Source organism: Mesoplodon bidens (assembly GCF_964165515.1).
Source record: "Mesoplodon bidens genome assembly, chromosome: 2".
NCBI classification, from domain to species: domain Eukaryota; kingdom Metazoa; phylum Chordata; class Mammalia; order Artiodactyla; family Ziphiidae; genus Mesoplodon; species Mesoplodon bidens.
In genome coordinates, this window is record NC_138177.1 from 70,701,434 (window position 1) to 70,721,932 (window position 20,499).

The 20,499-nt window shown below is 39.3% G+C and overlaps 2 protein-coding genes across 2 annotated transcripts; one reads left to right on the top strand and one right to left on the bottom strand.

Annotated features, from left to right (window-relative positions):
* Window positions 1-15: 15 nt before the first annotated feature.
* On the bottom strand, window positions 16-2,021 carry OR10Z1 (olfactory receptor family 10 subfamily Z member 1; the record flags this gene model as incomplete). Its single annotated transcript, XM_081258063.1, is given in 5 exon segments — window positions 16-39; window positions 43-78; window positions 82-458; window positions 461-900; window positions 1,969-2,021. Coding segments are annotated over 5 exon segments (930 nt in total).
* A 13,111-nt stretch (window positions 2,022-15,132) lies between these two features.
* On the top strand, window positions 15,133-15,943 carry OR10X1 (olfactory receptor family 10 subfamily X member 1; the record flags this gene model as incomplete). Its single annotated transcript, XM_081258068.1, is given in 4 exon segments — window positions 15,133-15,151; window positions 15,306-15,583; window positions 15,585-15,837; window positions 15,840-15,943. Coding segments are annotated over 4 exon segments (654 nt in total).
* Between the last annotated feature and the right edge of the window lie 4,556 nt (window positions 15,944-20,499).

Genomic DNA, 20,499 nt, shown 5'->3' on the forward strand with positions numbered 1-20,499 from the left:
CCATTATGGTAGCCTTCATCCTTTACCCAGCAACCTCCCTCAGAAAGCATTTCTCAGGGCTGTCTGCACAGCCCTATTTCATGGACTATAAATAGTGGGATTGAGGAGGGGAGTCACCACAGTATAGGTGACAGCAATAAGGTGGTCCTGCTCAAGAGAGCAACTGGCTTTGGGTCTCAGGTACTTGAAGGAGGCATAGCCATAGTGAACGATGACCACTGTGAGGTGTGAGGGGCAAGTAGAGAAGGGCTTCTTCCACCCCTCATTGGAGGGGATCTTCAGGATTGCTGTCAGAATGTAGGTGTAGGAGATAGTGATGAAGGAGAAGGAGACCAGGAGGACCAACAGGCTGAGGATAAGGATCCCTAGCTCACTCAGGCCTGTATCTCCACAGGCCAGGCTCAGCACTGGCAGCGTGTCACAAAAAATGTGTTGGATCTCATGGGAGCTGCAAATGGGAGGTGGAAAATGACCAGTGTCATTCCCAGCCCAAAGAGATACCCACTCAAGAAGGAGGTGCCAACCTGGCTGGCATAGTGTAGTGAGGCACAGATGGCTACATATCTGTCAAAGCCCATGACAGCCAGGAGGAAGCAGGTGGTACAGGCCCACAAAGCAGAGAAGAACACTTGGACAGCACAGCCCGCATAGGAGATGACCTGCCCACCCCTGACCAGGCCGGAAAGCATCCTAGGGATAATGCCCAAGGTATAGCAGGTCTTAGAGAAAGGTAAGAAGGAAAGGAAGAGGTACATAGGGGTGTGCAGATGGCCGTTGAGCCTGATGATTATGATAATAAAGACATTGCTGGTCAGGGTGAAAAGATACAGGGAAAGGAACAATGCGAAGAGCACGAGCTGCAGTTCCCCAAAGCTGGAGGAGTCCAGGGATACAAAGCCCCTGCAGAAGTTTGCATTGGTCTACTCCATTCTGAGTGACATGCCTGATAGATTTGATTCTTTCCACCTTGCCAGAAGATGCCTTGTTTCTTTAGAAGGCAAGATGAGGTGGATTCTCATTTTTTGTACCTGTTTTAACTCAAAAAGAAAGCTCTTTCTTAGACAGCAATAAACTTCAGAAATGCACTTATTAGACACACAGAGGTATGGATCTATTCTCACTTGTGTATATGTGTATACATGAACACAAATATACACAATATGCACATATGTGCACATACATACATGACTACATATATGCAGGCACATATATACATGCATACCCATGCAAAGCACTCACACATAATTATGCACATTTTACACATTCAAAACTCTACACTGGTTAGGATCTGCAGGGAAGGGAAGAGGCAGCACATGGAAAGGAGGGCCTGTGGAGTGTAGGGTTCCAGAGTTTGGAGGAAAAGCAGGAAACACAGTGAAAAGCCATTCCAAAGTGACCTGTTAAAAACTAAATAGAGGGGGAGGAACCAAGATGGCAGAGTAGAAGGACATCCTTTCACTCCCTCTTATGAGAACACCAGAGTCACAACTAGCTGCTGGACAATCATCGACAGGAAGACATTGGAACTCACCAAAAAAGATACCCCACATCCAAAGACAAAGGAGAAGCCACAATGAGACGGTTGGAGGGGGCACAATCACAGTAAAATCAAATCCCAGTACTGCTGGGTCAGTGACTCACAGACAGGAGAACACTTATACCCACTGGAGTGAAGGTTCTGAGCCCCACGTCAGGCTTCACAACCTGGTGGTCCAGCAACAGGAGGAGGAATTCCTACAGAATCAGACTTTGAAGCCTAGTGGGAATTGATTGCAGGACTTTGACAGGAATGGGGGAAACAGAGACTCCACTCTTGGAGGGCACACACAAAGTAGTGTGCACATCGGGACCCAGGGGAAGGAACAGTGACCGCAGGGGAGACTGAACCAGACCTGCCTGCTAGTGTTGGAGGGTCACCTGCAGAGGCGGGGGGTGGCTGTGGCTCACCGTGGGGACAAGGACACTGACAGCAGAAGTTCTGTGAAGTACTCTTTTCCGTGAGCCCTCCCACAGTCTGCCATTAGCCCCACCAAAGAGCCCAGGTAGGCTCCAGTGTTGGGTTGCATCAGGCCAAACACCCAAAAGGGAGGGAACCCAGCCCCACCAATCAGCAGTCAAGCGGGTGAAAGTTTTACTGAGCTCTGCCCACTAGAGCAACAGTCAGCTCTACCCACCACCAGTCCCTCCCATCAGGAAACTTGCACAAGCCACTTAGATAGCATCATCCACCAGAGGGCAGACAGCAGAAGCAAGAAAAACTACAATCCTGCACCCTGGGGAACAAAAACCACATTCACAGAAAGATAGACAAGATGAAAAGGCAGAGGGCTATGTACCAGATGAAGGAACAAGATAAAACCCCAGAAAAACAACTAAATGAAGTTGAGATAGGCAACCGTCCAGAAAAAGAATTCAGAATAATGATAGTGAAGATGATCCAAGACCTCAGAAAAAAGAATGGAGGCAAAGATCGAGAAGATGCAAGAAAATTTTAACAAAAACCTAGAAGAATTAAAAAACAAACAAACAGAGATGAACAATACAATAACTGAAATGAAAACTAAACTAGAAGGAATCAATAGCAGAATAACTGAGGCAGAAGAACGGATAAGTGACCTGGAAGACAGAATGGTGGAATTCACTGCTGCAGAACAGGATAAAGAAAAAAGAATGAAAAGAAGTGAAGACAGCATAGGAGACCTCTGAGACAACATTAAACACAACAACATTCGCATTCTGGGGTCCCAGAAGGAGAAGAGAGAGAGAAAGAAACAGAGAAAATATTTGAAGAGACTATAGTCAAAAGCTTCCCTAACATGGGAAAGGAAATAGCCACCCAAGTCCAGGGAGCACAGCGAGTCCCATACAGGATAAACCCAAGGAGAAACTTGCTGAGACACATAGTAATCAAATTGGCAAAAATTAAAGACAAAGAAAAATTATTGAAAGCAGTAAGGGAAAAATGACAAATAACATACAATGGAACTCCCATAAGGTTAACAGCTGATTTCTCAACAGAAATTCTACAAGCCAGAAGGGAGTGGCATGATATACTTAAAGTGATGAAAGGGAAGAACCTACAACCAAGATTGTTCTACCTCACAAGGATCTCATTCAGATTCCATGGAGAAATCAAAAGCTTTACAGACAAGCAAAAGCTAAGAGAATTCAGCACCACCAAACCAGCTCTACAACAAATGCTAAAGGAACTTCTCTAAGTGGGAAACACAAGAGAAGAAAAGGATCTACAAAAATAGACCCAAAACAAATAAGAAAATGGTCATGTCGATAATTACCTTAAAAGTAAATGGATTAAATGCTCCAACCAAAAGACACAGCCTTACTGAATGGATACAAAAATAAGACCCATATATATGCTGTCTACAAGAGACCCACTTCAGACCTAGGGACACATACAGACTGAAAGTGAGGGGATGGAAAAAGATATTCCATGCAAATGGAAATCAAAAGAAACCTGGAGTAGCTATACTCATATCAGATAAAATAGACTTTAAAATAAAGAGTGTTACAAGAGACAAGGAAGGAGACTACCTAATGATCAAGGGATCAATCCAAGAAGATATAACGATTATAAATATATATGCACCCAACATAGGAGCACCTCAATACATAAGGCAACTGCTAACAGCTATAAAAGAGGAAATCAACTAACACAATAATAGTGGGGGACATTAACAACTCACTTGCACCAATGGACAGATCATCCAAAATGAAAATAAATAAGGAAAGAGAAGCTTTAAATGACACAATAGACCATATAGATTTAATTGATATTTATAGGACATTCTATCCAAAAACAGCAGATTACACTTTCTTCTTAAGTGCGCATGGAACATTCTCCAGGATAGATCACATCTTGGGTTACAAATAAAACCTCAGTAACTTTAAGAAAATTGAAATCATATCAAGCATCTTTTCTGACCACAATGCTATGAGATTAGAAATGAATTACATGGAAAAAAAACTTAAAAAACACAAACACATGGAGGCTAAACAGTATGTTACTAAACAACCAAGAGATCACTGAAGAAATCAAAGAGGAAATCAAAAAATACCTAGAGACAAATGACAATGAAAACGTGATGACCCAAAACCTATGGGATTAGCAAAATCAATTCTAAGAGGGAACTTTATAGCTATAAAGCCTACCTCAAGAAACAAGAAAAATCTCAAGTAAACAATCTAACTTTACACGTAAAGGAACTAGAGAAAGAAGAACAAACAAAACCCAAAGATAGCAGAAGGAAAGAAATTGTAAAGATCAGAGCAGAAATAAATGAAATAGAAACAAAGAAAACAATGCCAAAGATCAATAAAACTGAAACTCATTCTTTGAGAAGATAAACAAAATTGATAAATCATTAGCCAGACACATCAAGAAAAAGAGGGAGAGGACTCAAATCAAAAAAATTAGAAATGAAAAAGGAGAAGTTACAACAGACACCACAGAAATACAAAGCATCCTAAGAGACTACTACAAGCAACTCTATGCCAATAAAATGGACAACCTGGAAGAAACAAAGTCTTAGAAAGGTATAACCTTCTGAGACGGAACCAGGAAGAAACAGAAGTATGAACAGACCGATCACAAGTAATGAAATTGAAACTGTGATTAAAAATCTTCCAACAAACAAAAGTCCAGGCCCGGATGGCTTCACAGGTGAATTCTATCAAACATTTAGAGAAGAGTTAACACCCATCCTTCTCAAACTCTTCCAAAATATTGTGGAGGAAGGAACACTCCCAAACTCATTCTATGAGGCCACCATCACCCTGACACCTAAACCAGACAAAGATACTACAAAAAAATTACAGACCAATATCACTGATGAATATAGTTGCAAAAATCCTGAACAAAATACTAGCAAACTGAATCCAATAACACATTAAAAGGATCATACACCATGATTAAGTGGGATTTAACCCAGGGGTGCAAGGATTCTTCAATATATGCAAATCAGAATCCGGAGGAAGATGGCGGAAGAGTAAGACGCGGAGATCACCTTCCTCCCCACAGATACATCAGAAATTCATCTACACGTGGAACAACTCCTACAGAACACCTACTGAACGCTGACAGAAGACCTCAGACCCCCCAAAAGGCAAGAAACTCCCCACATACCTGGGTAGGGCAAAAGAAAAAAGAATAAACAGAGACAAAAGGATAGGGAAGGGACCTGCACCAGTGGGAGGGAGCCGTGAAGGAGGAAAGGTATCCACACACTAGAAGCCCCTTTGTGGGCGGAGACAGCGGGTGGCGGAGGGGGAAAGCTTCGGAGCCGCGGAAGAGAACGCAACCACAGGGGTGCGGAGGGCAAGGCGGAGAGATTCCCGCACAGAGGATCAGTGCCGACTGGCACTCACCAGCCCGAGAGGCTTCTCTGCTCAGCCGCCGGGGCGGGCGGGGCTGGGAGCTGAGGCTCGGGTATCGGGTTTCGGTCGGAGCGCAGGGAGAGGACTCGGGCTGGCGGCAGGAAGAGAGCCTGAAGGGGTTGGTGCGCCGCGGCTAGCCCGGAGGGAGTCCGGGGAAAATGTCTGGAGCTGCCGAAGAGGCAAGAGACTTTTTCTTCCCTCTTTGTTTCCTAGTGCGCTAGGAGGGAGCATTAAGAGCACTGCTTAAAGAAGCTCCAGAGACGGGCGCGAGCCACGGCTGAAGGCGCGGACCCCAGAGACGGATGTGGGACGCTGGGGCTGCTGCTGCCACCGCCACAAGGCCTGTGTGTGAGCGCAGGTCACCGTCCACCCCCCCTTCCGGGGAGCCTGTGCAGCCCGTCACTGCCGGGGTCCCGGGACCCAGGGACGGCTTCCCCGGGAAAGTGCACAGAGCGCCTCAGGCTGGTACAATGTCACGCCGGCCTCTGCCGCCGCAGGCCCGTCCCGCACTGTGTGCCCCTCCCTCCCCTCTGCCTGAGTGAGCCAGAGCCACCGAATCAGCGGCTCCTTTAAACCCGTCCTGTCTGAGCGAAGAACGGACGCCCTCCGGCGACCTACGTGCAGAGGCGGGGCCAGGTCCAAGGCTGAGACCCGGGAGCTGTGAGAGCAGAGAAGAGACAGGGAAATCTCTCTGTGCAGCCTCGGAGGCAGCGGATTAAAGCTCCACGGTCCGCCTGATGTGCCCTGTGTCTGTGGAGTGCATGAATGGACAGCGAATCATCCCAAATTGAGGAGGTGGACGTTGAGGACAAGATTTAAGATTTTTTCCCCTTTTCCTCTTCTTACAACGAATTATCCCAAATTAAGGAGGTGGACTTTGAGAGCAAGATTTCAGACTTTTTCCCCTTTTCCTCTTTTTACAACAAATTATCCCAAATTGAGGAGGTGGACTTGGAGAGCAAGATTTTCGATTTTTTTTCCCCTGTTCTCTTTTTGTGAATGTGTATGTGTATCTTTCTGTGTGAGATTTTCTCTGTATAGCTTTGCTTCCACCATAGGACCCAGGGTTCTATCCATCAGTTTTTTTTTGTTTGTTTCTTTGTTTTTTTCAATAATTACTTTTTTTATTTTTAATAATGCTACTATATTTTATACTTTATTCTATTTTACTTTACCTTCTCTCTTTCTTTCATTCCTCCCTCCCTCCCTCCTGTCTTTCTTTCTTTCCTTCTTCCCTCCCTTCATCATTTTACTCTTTCTTTTTGTATCCTTCCTCCCTCCCTCCCTCCTTTCTGTCTTTCTTTCTTTCCGTCCTTCCTGCCTCCCTCTCTCCATTCTTTCTTTCTTTCTTTCTTTCTTTCTTTCTTTCTTTCTTTCTTTCTTTCTTTCTTTCTTTCTTCGTTCCTTCCTTTCTTTCCTTCCTTTCTTTCTCTCTCTCTTTCTTTCCTCTACTAATTCTTTCTTTCTACTTTTTCTGCCTTTTATTCTGAGCCGGGTAGATGAAAGGCTCTTGGTGCTGCAGCCAGGAGTCAGTGCTGTGCCTCTGAAGTGGGAGAGCCAACTTCAGGACACGGGTCCACAAGAGACCTCCCAGCTCCACATAATATCAAGCGGCGAAAATATCCCAGAGATCTCCATCTCAACACCAGCACCCAGCTTCAGTCAACGACCAGCAAGCTACAGTGCTGGTCACTCTATGCCAAGCAGGTAGCAAGACAGGAACGGAACCGCACCCATTAGCAGAGAGGCTGCCTAAAAACATAAAAAGGCCACAGGCACCCCAAAACACACCACCAGACGTGGACCTGTCCACCAGAAAGACAAGATCGAGCCTCAACCACCAGAACACAGGCACTAGTCCCCCCCACCAGGAAGCCTACACAACCTCCTGAAACAACCTTAGCCACTGGGGACAGACAAGAAAAACAATGGGAACTATGAATCTGCAGCCTGCAAAAAGGAGACCCCAAACACAGGAAGATAAGCAAAATGAGAAGACAGAAAAACACACAGCAGGTGAATGAGCAAGATAAAAACCTATCACACCTAACAAATGAAGAGGCAATAGGCAGTCTACCTGAAAAATAATTCAGAATAATGATAGTAAAGATGATCCAAGATTCTATTTCCATGATCCAAAATCATGGAAATAGAATAGACAACATGCAAGAAACAGTTAACAAGGACCTAGAAGAACTAAAGATGAATCAAGCATCGATTAAAAACACAATAAGTGAAATGAAAAATACTCTAGATGGGATCAATAGCAGAATAACTGAGGCAGAAGAACAGATAAGTGAGGTGGAAGATAAAAGAGTGGAAATAACTGATGCAGAGCAAAATAAAGAGAAAAGAATGAAAAGAACAGAGGACAGTCTCAGAGACCTCTGGGACAACATTAAACACACCAACATTCGAATTGTAGGGGTTCCAGAAGAAGAAGAGAAAAAGAAAGGGACTGAGAAAATATTTGAAGAGATTATAGTTGAAAACTTCCCTAATATGGGAAAGGAAATAGTTAATCAAGTCCAGGAGGCACAGAGAGTCCCATACAGAATAAAACCAAGGAGAAATAAGCCAAGACACATATTAATCAAACTGTCAAAAATTAAACACAAAGAAATCATACTAAAAGCAGCAAGGGAAAAACAACAAATAACACACAAGGGAATCCCCGTCAGGTTAACAGCTGATCTCTCAGCAGAAACTCTACAAGCCAGAAGGGAGTGGCAGGACATAATTAAAGTGATGAAGGAGAAAAACCTGCAACCAAGACTACTCTACCCAGCAAGGATCTCATTCCGATGTGATGGAGAAATGAAAACCTTTACAGACAAGCAAAAGCTGAGAGAGTTCAGCACCACCAAACCAGCTTTACAACAAATGCTAAAGGAACTTCTCTAGGCAAGAAACACAACAGAAGGAAAAGACCTACAATAACGAACCCAAAACAATTAAGGAAATGGGAATAGGAACATACATATCGATAATTACCTTAAATGTAAATGGACTAAATGCTCCCACCAAAAGACACAGATTGGCTGAATGGATACAAAAACAAGACCCATATATATGCTGTCTACAAAAGACCCACTTCAGACCTAGAGACACATACAGATTGAAAGTAAGGGGATGGAAAAAGATATTCCATACAAATGGAAAGCAAAAGAAAGCTGGAGTTGCAATTCTTATATCAGACAAAATAGACTTTAAAATAAAGACTATTAGAAGAGACAAAGAAGGACACTACATAATGATCAAGGGATCGATCCAAGAAGAAGATATAACAATTGTAAATATTTATGCACCTAACATAGGAGCACCTCAATACATAAGGCAAATACTAACAGCCATAAAAGGGGAAATCAACAGTAACACACTCATATTAGGGGACTTCAACACCCCACTTTCACCAATGGACAGATCATCCAAAATGAAAATAAACAAGGAAACACAAGCTTTAAATGATACATTAAACAAGATGGACTGAATTGATATTTATAGGACATTCCATCCAAAAAGAACAGAATACACATTTTTCTCAAGTGCTCATGGAACATTCTCCAGGATAGATCATATCTTGGGTCACAAATCAAGCCTTGGTAAATTTAAGAAAATTGAAATTGTATCAAGTATCTTTTCCGACCACAATGCTATGAGAGTAGACATCAATTACAGGAAAAGATCTGTAAAAAATACAAACACATGGAGGCTAAACAATACACTACTCAATAACGAAGTGATCACTGAAGAAATCAAAGAGGAAATTTAAAAATACCTAGAAACAAATGGCAATGGAGACAAGACGACCCAAAACCTATGGGACGCAGCAAAAGCAGTTCTAAGGGGGAATTTTATAGCAATACAATCCTCCCTTAAGAAACAGGAAACATCTCGAGTAGACAACCTGACCCTGCACCTAAATCAATTAGAGAAAGAAGAACAAAAAAACTCCAAAGTTAGCAGAAGGAAAGAAATCATAAAGATCAGATCAGAAATAAATGAAAAAGAAACGAAGGAAATGATAGCAAAGATCAATAAAACTAAAAGCTGGTTCTTTGAGAAGATAAACAAAATTGATAAACCATTAGCCAGACTCATCAAGAAAAAAAGGGAGAAGACTCATATCAATAGAATTAGAAATGAAAAAGGAGAAGTAACAACTGACACTGCAGAAATACAAAAGATCATGAGAGATTACTACAAGCAACTCTATGCCAATAAAATGGACAACCTGGAAGAAATGGACAAATTCTTAGAAATGCACAACCTGCCAAGACAGAATCAGGAAGAAATAGAAAATATGAATAGACCAATCAGAAGCACTGAAATTGAAACTGTGATTAAAATCTTCCAACAACCAAAAGCCCAGGACCAGATGGCTTCACAGGCGAATTCTATCAAACCTTTAGAGAAGAGCTAACACCCATCCTTCTCAAACTCTTCCAAACAATATCAGAGGAAGGAACACTCCCAAACTCATTCTACGAGGCCACCATCACCTTCATATCAAAAGCAGGCAAGGATGTCACAAAGAAAGAAAACTACAGGCCAATATCACTGATGGACATAGATGCAAAAATCCTCAAAAAAATACTAGCAAACAGAATCCAACAGCACATTAAAAGGATCATACACCATGATCAAGTGGGGTTTATTCCAGGAATGCAAGGATTCTTCAATATATGCAAATCAATCAAGGTGATACACAATATTAACAACTTGAAGGAGAAAAACCATATGATCATCTCAATAGATGCAGAGAAAGCTTTCGAAAATTCAACACCCTTTTATGATAAAAACCCTGCAGAATGTAGGCATAGAGGGAACTTTCCTCAACATAATAAAGGCCATATATGACAAACCCACAGCCAACATTGTCCTCAATGGTGAAAAACTGAAACCATTTCCACTAGGATCAGGAACAAGACAAGGCTGCCCACTCTCACCACTCTTATTCAACCTCGTTTTGGAAGTTTTAGCCACAGCCATCAGAGAAAAGAAGGAAATAAAAGGAATCCAAATTGGAAAAGAAGAAGTAAAGCTGTCACTGTTTGCAGATGACATGATACTATACATAGAGAATCCTAAAGATGCTACCAGAAATCTACTAGAGCTAATCAATGAATTTGGTAAAGTAGCAGGATACAAAATTAATGCACAGAAATCTCTGGCATTCCTGTACACTAATGATGAAAAATCTGAAAATGAAATCAAGAAAACACTCCCATTTACCATTGCAACAAAAAGAATAAAATATCTAGGAATAAACCTACCTAAGGAGACAAAAGACCTGTATGCAGAAAATTATAAGACACTGATGAAAGAAATTAAAGATGATACAAATAGATGGAGAGATATACCATGCTCCTGGATTGGGAGAATCAATATTGTGAAAATGACTCTACGACACAAAGCAATCTACAGATTCAATGCAATCCCTATCAAACTACCACTGGCATTTTTCACAGAACTAGAACTAAAAATTTCAAAATTTGTTTGGAAAAACAAAAGACCCCGAATAGCCAAAGCAATCTTGAGAACGAAAAACGGAGCTGGAGGAATCAGGCTCCCTGACTTCAGACTATACTACAAAGCTACAGTAATCAAGACTGTGTGGTACTGGCACAAAAACAGAAAGATAGATCAATGGAACAGGATAGAAAGCCCAGAGATAAACCCACACACATATGGCCAACTTATCTTTGATAAAGGAGGCAGGAATGTACAGTGGGCAAAGGACAGCCTCTTCAATAAGTGGTGCTGGAAAAACTGGACAGGGACATGTAAAAGTATGAGATTAGATCATTCCCTAACACCATACACAAAAATAAGCTTAAAATGGATTAAAGACCTAAATGTAAGGCCAGAAACTATCAAACTCTTAGAGGAAAACATAGGTAGAACACTCTATGACATAAATCACAGCAAGATCCTTTTGGACCCACCTCCTAGAGAAATGGAAACAAAAACAAAACAATGAGACCTAATGAAACTTCAAAGCTTTTGCACAGCAAATGAAACCATTAACAAGACCAAAAGACAACCCTCAGAATGGGAGGAAATATTTGCAAATGAAGCAACTGACAAAGGATTAATCTCCAAAATTTATAAGCAGCTCATGCAGCTCAATAGCAAAAAAACAAACCACCCAATCCAAAAATGGGCAGAAGACTTAAATAGGCATTTCTCCAAAGAAGATATACAGACTGCGAACAAACACATGAAAGAATGCTCAACATCATTAATCATTAGAGAAATGCAAATCAAAACTACAATGAGATATCATCTCACACCAGTCAAAATGGCCATCATCAAGAAATCTAGAAACAATAAATGCTGGAGAGGGTGTGGAGAAAAGGGAACACTCTTGCACTGCTGGTGGGAATGTGAATTGGTACAGCCACTATGGAGAACAGTATGGAGGTTCCTTAAAAAACTAAAAATAGGACTACCTTATGACCCAGCAATCCCACTACTAGGCATATACCCTGAGAAAACCATAATTCAAAAAGAGACATGTACCAAAATGTTCACTGCAGCTCTATTCACAATAGCCTGGAGATTGAAACAACCCAAGTGTCCATCATCAGATGAATGGATAAAGAAGATGTGGCACATATATACAATGGAATATTACTCAGCCATGAAAAGAAATGAAACTGAGCTATTTGTAATGAGGTGGATAGACCTAGAGTCTGTCATACAGAGTGAAGTAAGTCAGAAAGAGAAAGACAAATACTGTATGCTAACACATATATATGGAATTTAAGAAAAAAAGCCATGAAGAACTTAGGGGTAAAACCGTAATAGAGACACAGACCTAGTAGGGGTGGGCTTGGGGATATGGGGGGAGGGCTGTGACGGGGCGGGGGAGAGGCATGGATGTGTATACACTGCCGGGCATTGGGTGGATGGATGGTGGGGTGTGGCCGTGTGCCGCAGGGGGGATCGGCTCGGTGTTTTGTGGCCGACTGAAGGGGTGTGATGGGGGGGTGGGAGGGAGGGAGACGCAGGAGGGAGGGGATGTGGGAACAGATGTATTTGTATGACTGATTCACTTTGTTGTAAAGCAGAGACTGATAAAAAATATATATGCAAATCAGTCAATGTGATACACCATATTAACAATTGAATAATAAAAACCATATGATCATCTCAATAGATGCAGAACAAACTTTTGACATAATTCAACACCATTTTATTGCAAACTCTCTGCAGAAAGTGGGCATAGAGGGAACCCACCTCAACATAATAGAGGCCATATATGACAAACCCACAGCGAACATCATTCTTAGTGGTGAAAAACTGAAAGAATTTCATCTAAGATCAGGAATGACACAAGGATGTCCACTCTCAGCACTATTATTCAACATAATTTTGGAAGTCCTATCCATGGCAATCAGAGAAGAAAAAGAAATAAAAGGAATCCAAATTGGAAAAGAAGAAGTAAAGCTGTCACTTCAGATGACATGAGAATCCTAAAATGCCACCAGAAAACTACTAGAGCTAATCAATGAATTTGGTAAAATTGCAGGGTACAAAATTAATGCACAGAAATCTCTTGCATTCCTATACACTAATGATGAAAAATCTGAAAGAGAAATTATGGAAATACTCCCATTTACCATTGCAACAAAAATAATAAAATACCTAGGAATAAACATACCTAGGGAGACAAAAGACCTGTATGCAGATAACTATAAGACACTGATGAAATAAATTAAAGGTGATACTAACAGATATAGAGATATAAAATGTTCTTGGAGTGGAAGAATCGATATTGTGAAAATGACTATACTACCCAATGCAATCTACAGATTCAATGCAATCCCTATCAAATTACCAATGGCATTTTTTACGGGGCTAGAAAAAATCATCTTAAAATTTGTATGGAGACACAAAAGACCCTGAATAGTCAAAGCACTCTTGAGGGAAATTAATGCAGCTGGAGGAATCAGACTCCCTGACTTCAGGCTATACTACAAAGCTACAGTAATCAAGACAATATGGTACTAGCACAAGAACAGAAACATAGATCAATGGACCAAGATAGAAAACCCAGAGAAAACCCACCTACCTATGGTCAACTAATCTATGACAAAGGAGGCAAAGATATACAATGGAGAAAAGACAGTCTCTTCAATAAGTTGTGCTGGGAATACTGGACAGCTACCTGTAAAAGAATGAAATTAGAAAACTCCCTAACACCATACAAAAAAAGAAACTCAAAATGGATTTGAGACGTAAATGTAAGATCAGACACTATAAAACTCTTTGAGTAAAACATAGGAAGAAGACTCTTTGACATAAATCACAGCAAGATCTTTTTTGATCCACCTCCTAGAGTAATGGAAGTAAAAACAAAAATAAACAAATGGGACCTAATGAAACTTCAAAGCTTTTGCACAGCAATGGAAACCATAAACAAGATGAAAAGGCAACCCTCAGCATGGGAGAAAATATTTGCAAATGAATCAAAGGACAAAGGATTAATCTCCAAAATATATAAACAGCTCGTGTAGCTCAATATTAAAGAAACAAACAACCCAATCCAAAAATGAGCAGAAGATCTAAATAGACATTTCTCCAAAGAAAACATACTGATGGCCAAGAAGCACATGAAAAGCTGCTCAACTTCACGAATTATTAGAGAAATGCAAATCAAAACTACAATGAGGTATCACCTCACACCATTTAGAATGGGAATCATCAGAAAATCTACAAACAACCAATGCTGGAAAGGGTGTGTAGAAAGGGGAACCCTCTTGCCCTGTTGGTGGGAATATAAATTGATACAGCCACTATGGAGAACAGTATGAAAGTTCCTTAAAAAACTAAAAATAGAATTACCATATGACCCAGCAATCCCACTACTGGGCATATACCCATAGAAAACCATAATTCAAAAAGAGACATGTACCAAAATGTTCATTGCAGCACTATTTACAACAGCCAGGTCATGGAAGCAACCTAAATGCCCATCGACAGACTAATGGATAAAGAAGATGTGGTCATATATACAATGGAATATAACTCAGCCATAAAAAGGAACAAAATTAAGTCATTTGTTGAGACCTGGATGGACCTAGAGACTGTCACACAGTGTGAAATAAGTCAGAAGGAGAAAAACAAATATCGTATATTAACACATGTATGTGGAACCTAGAGAAATGGTACAGATGAACCGGTTTGCAGGGCAGAAGTTGAGACAGAGATGTAGAGAACAAACCTATGGACACCAAGGGGGGAAAACTGCCGTGGGGTGGGGATGGTGGTGTGCTGAGTTGGGCGATTGGGATTGACATGAATACACTGATGTGTATAAAATTGATGACTAATAAGAACCTGCAGTATAAAAAAAACAACCAACAAACAAAAACCAAAACTCTGCACTGCACATTTACTATTAATATTACATTAATAGTAATATTACATTACCATTACAGTGCACATACATTGTAAATGCATATATTTTCAGACACCACATACCTATGTAGATATGTACAACACACATACATTCATACCAACCTCATACATAACACTGCCACATAATACACATGTGGACACAGACACGTTGCCTGTTAGAACTTGAGGTTGGGTGGCTTGAAGGATATTATTTTATAGACTAAGCAACAGAGCCAAGATGGTAAAGTGACTTCCTTGAAGTCATAGAAAACCAAGACCAGAGAAAAAGTGCCTTGAGTCCTAATCTAACATTATTTCCCCCAAACAATGATGACTCTTCTCAAACACTGTAGGACACTAAAATGAATACAGAATAAGAAAGAGTTTGCTCAAGAATAATCTCTTGTATCTATAACACCCGTTCCACAAGCCCTTTTTCATATGAGTCTATGCAGAGCATTGAAGGAATAATCAGAGCTCAGGGCAAGTTGCATATCTCTTAGTCAAAGATCAGCTGTCAGGCTCCACTGTCTCTGAGAGATTAGATCACTTCCTGGCCATCTGCAACCCTCTCAGATATACATTGCTTATGACTAACATGGTATGTGGAAAACTTCTGGCCTCTGCTTGGGTTGCTGGCTTCTTTATCTCTGTGATAGAGACTACACTGATATTCAGAGGCTCTTTCTGTAGACCCAACCTTGTCAAACACTTCTTCTGTCATATGCGGGCAGTTGTGAGGTTGTCCTGTCTAGACAGTGACCTCACAGAATTCATTGTTAACAGTGATCTCAGTGTCAGGTTTGATGGGCACATTCCTGCTCATCATCCTCACTTATATTTTCATTCTTTCCACTATCCTCAAGATCCCATCAGCTGAGGACAAGCAGAAGGCATTTTCTACCTGTGCTTCCCATCTCACAGTGGTCATCATCCACTTTGGTTTTGCATCTATTTTTTATCTGAAGCCAGAAGCATCAGGAGGAGATGACACACTCATAGCAGTCCCTTACATTGTCATTACTCCTTTCCTCAGCTTCTCATTTTCAGCATCAGGAATAAAGACGTGAAGAATGCTTTCAGAAAGGTACTTGAAAAGACAAATTCCTTGAATAATCTTGGATTATCACTGCATGACTGATTGTACACTGAAGTCAGTGAAGCATTTACCCTGTGACATCTGTACCATTTGCCTTTTTCCAGAGGCTGGCATATGGGGGCAAGTGACTGAATCTTGGATCTAAGCCTTGACAAGCATTTACTTAGCATGTTAAGGAAGTTGTCCAACGACTTCTACATCTGTCCCTGCAGATTATAGGCTTCTTTCAATCAACAACTAGGTGTTCTGCACCTTAGATAAAGTGGGAAAAGCAAGATTGTGGAAGGAAAAATCAACACCTATGACCACTACCCTAAGAGATGGTTTAAAACTTCTAGAGATGTAAAAGTTGAATAATTTTTCTAGGTAATGTTGTGAGTTACTGGTTTGTGCTTCTCATGACATAAATCATTTCTGATAGGAGATACACTATGGAGTAATCATCAGCTGTATATTTGTGCATATCAGAATTGATATTTTCTATTCCCATGCCATAACAACTCTTAAAAGCTTTTAATCACACTGTTCATGATGGTGTCTTTCAATGACTCTCAGATGCTATCTTCTGAATATATAGGATATTTTGGAACACTGATTTAAATAAGTAAACAAGACAGAAGAGCCTGTATGTTTTATGACTGGGGAAATCCATGATGAGGGCTAGAAATAATCTCCATTTTCTACAAGATGAATGTATTAAACAGCAAATGTTTAAAAAACAAATCATGTCATGCTATTGATGGATATGACAATAAAAGGTGTTCTGAATTAATTTTGGCAGATATACAGTGTGTAATGAAGGAAACCAGATAAACAAAACATCAAATTTTTATATTACCCAGAAGAAAATAAGAAGTACTTCGGCGGTTATATATCAAAGATATATAGCAAGTGGTCTTTCTGTAAATTCCAACATACAAGCCTAAGGGCTCTTCTGAATCCTTTTCTCAGTTCTGCTGCTAACATGCCCTCTCATGAAGGATACAACTACTGTCCTGAGGATTGGAGTACATAAAACATATGAAAACTGTTGGAATAATTTCTGACCTACATTAATTATGGGGATGTTACAAAGATAAGTAAGATAATGGATGGAAATTATTATGTACTTACCCTGATTAAAATTACCTCTTGTCATGACTCTATTTTCTTCCCTTTGACCTTTTGTGACACATGTGCAGGCAGAATATTTTCCCTCTACATCTGTGGTCAATGCCTCAGTGAAAAGAGTGTTTCTTCTGCTTGTATTCCACCCCTCAGAACTGGTTATTCAATCTAAGGAAACAATACAATGTTGTACATAAATATTAACAATTTATCTGTTCCTGGTGAGTGTAATAGATATGACATTAAGTCTAGACTCAAGTTCCTGAACTTGGATTAGAGCCAATTAACCTGCATATATCTGACATGGTGACTGTGGCAGGGATTGCTAGGTGCCTGCTTCACATCCATTATTAACCTAGAAATAAGTAACTGGGAGTAAGTGGAAGCTGGAAATACCTATATGGTTATAAGTCAAGAAACACACTTCTAAATAAACAATGAATCAATCAAGAAATCCCATGGATATTAGAAAAAAATGATTTGTACTGGAGAAAATGAAAATACTACAAGTCAAAGCTTGTGGATGCAGTTTTCAGTGTTTGGATGGAAATATACAACCTTTAAAATCCATATTTGAAACATTCATAGGTTGCAAATTCACAAGATAAAAATTCATCTCAAAAATATAGTAAAGAAATAATTAAGCACAAAAGGATTGTGAGGAAAAGAAATAAAAATATGAGCCAAAATTAATTAAATAATAGTATTCAACAGAGTGGTTCAAAAAGCCAAAGTTTGGAATATTGAAAATATTAATAAATTATGTTTGCCTTGATGATATTGATGAAGAAATAAAGACAGATGACACAAATAAACAATCATGTGAATGGAAAATCTAAAAGTTTCTCAGGTCATACAGACATTAATGATGAAAGAATTCTGTGAATGATGTTATGAACATAAATTTGAGAATTCACATAAAATTTGGAAAAAGTGGAAAATTTTCCATAAAATACATACTAAAACTGACATAAGGAGGAACTTAATTTTAATTAATATATTTCACATTGAAGAATGTCTAGGTCCTGTAGTGTCACTAGTAGATTCTCTCAAATTTTTAGAGTGCAAATTATGTCAAACTTGCACAAAATCTTCCATGGAATAGAAAATAGTAAACACTCCCCAACTCATCTTTTGGGGAGAGTGTAGTTCAGACACTACATCTTGAAATCTCTCTCAGGAATATAAATGTAAAACATTCAAGTAAGTTTCAGTCAAACAATATATCTATACTCGTATTGTTCTTAGTTCAAAAATGCAAGGTTGGCACATTTGGAAATCATGCAGTGTAGTTTACCACAATATCAGAATAAAGAATGTTAATCTTGTGATTATTAATTGATGCAGAAAATATTTTGATAAAAGTTAATATCCATTCAGGTAATAAATACAGTAAAGTGTCTTATAGTATAATAGAAATTTAAAAAGAAGTTCATTAAACTAATAAAAATTTTCAAACTTCTTACTTAATGGTGAAACATTTAAATCTTTCCAGGTTAAATCAGGAACAAGACAAGAAAGCTTTCTGTCATCAATTCTATTCCATATTATTACAGACAGTCAGTGCAGTAAGAAAAGAAATAAAAGACGTCAGGATTGTAAAGGAAGAAAAATTGTCATTTCTTATGAATTATATCATATGGTAGTTAGAAAATCCAAAATAATCTGCTTATAAACTATTAGAATTAATAATCAGCATATTGCAGGATACATGAACATGAATAAATTAATTGTATTCCCTTAAATTAGCAACCATTGGACTATGATTTTTAAAAATATATCACATATTGAAGCTTCAAAAATATCAAAACCCTAGAAATAAAACTAATAAAAGACATGCAAAACCTCTACAGAGAAGAGTTTAAAATATATTTAAAAGGACTATGGAAATGATGAGATATATAATTTCATGGGTTAGAAGACTCAATGTACAAATGTCCATTCTTTCCATACAAATCTGTTTCAAAAGAATACCAATGGAAATTACAATAGTTTCCTTTTTTGTATGTGAAAATTATGAGGTAATTTAAAATTAATATGGATTTACAAATAGCCAAGACGTTCTTGAAGAGCAACTTAACATAAATTACTTTACCAAATATCAAGACTGATTATACAACTACAGCATAGTATTGGCACAGATGACAAAGACACCAAAAGAATGGAAGGGAGAGTCCCCAAATTCACATGCACACCTGGGAACTCCTTCTGAACAAATATAGCTTTTCAGGGCAATGAGAAAAAACAGACTTAAAAAAAAATTCATGTTAGGAAAATTGTATATTCATATAGGAAATATCAAGTCGACCTCATTAAACAACAACAACAGCAAAATCAAATTCTGGGTATCAAAACCTAAATTTGAAAGGCAAAAAAATTAAAAGTTTAAAATGGTGATATAAAAGAGTATCTTCCCAATAGCATTAGGTTAGGAAAAGATTGCTTAAACTGGACAAAACAATCTCAACTAGGAATAAAAACATCAATTTAATTGAATATCAGAGCATTTTTTCATGTCAAAAGCACTATGCAGAGCTTCCCTGGTGGCGCAGTGGTTGAGAGTCCAACTGCCGATGCAGGGGACACGGGTTTGTGCCCCGGTCCGGGAAGATCCCACATGCCGCGGAGCTTCTGGGCCCATGGGCCATGGCTGCTGACGCTGCGTGTCCGGAGCCTGTGCTCTGCAACGGGAGAGGCCACAACAGTGAGAGGCCCACGTACCACAAAAAAAAAAAAAAAAAGAAAGCACTATGCAGAAAATGGACAGGAAAACCTCATAAAATGAAAAAGAAATTTAAGAAACTGATTAATGTAAAATTTAAGATAGTGGTTACTTTTGAAGAGTGGGGGCTGTGATGCACAGGGACACATGGAGGGATTTCTGGCTGGAAACGTTCTTTTTCTTGATCTGAGTAGTAATTATGGAAGTGTTTGCCTCACAAAAAGTTCACTAGGCTAAGGATTTGTTTGGCTGATTTTCTGCATCTATGTTTTATTTTACAACATAATGATTAAATAAGGAAATCCACAGAATGAGAGAAAATATATGCCACATCTGTCATTTGCATATATAAAATCTCTTCCAAAAATAAAAGATAGACAATCCAATAAATAGTAAAAATGTTCGAGATATGAATAGATTCTTCATAAAAGAAAATACCCAAATGTCCAATAAACCTGTGAAAAAGTGCTTAAACTCATTCATAAGTATGATCATGAATATTAAAACCCCAATTAGATACCACAAGACAACCACTTAAATGTTTAAAGTTTAAAGAATGGATTAACAAGTATTGATTAAGCTGTGGAGTAACAAGAACTCTTGTATGCTCCTGGTGAGAGCGTATATTGGTTCAGTCGCTTTAGAAAACAGTTTGCTATTATACTCTTATTTTGGAGATGCTCGTGCCCCATGGTCCAGATTTTCTACTCTTAGGTATATACCTTAGATAATTGTATGCACAGGTGTATCATGAGACATATGCTATAGT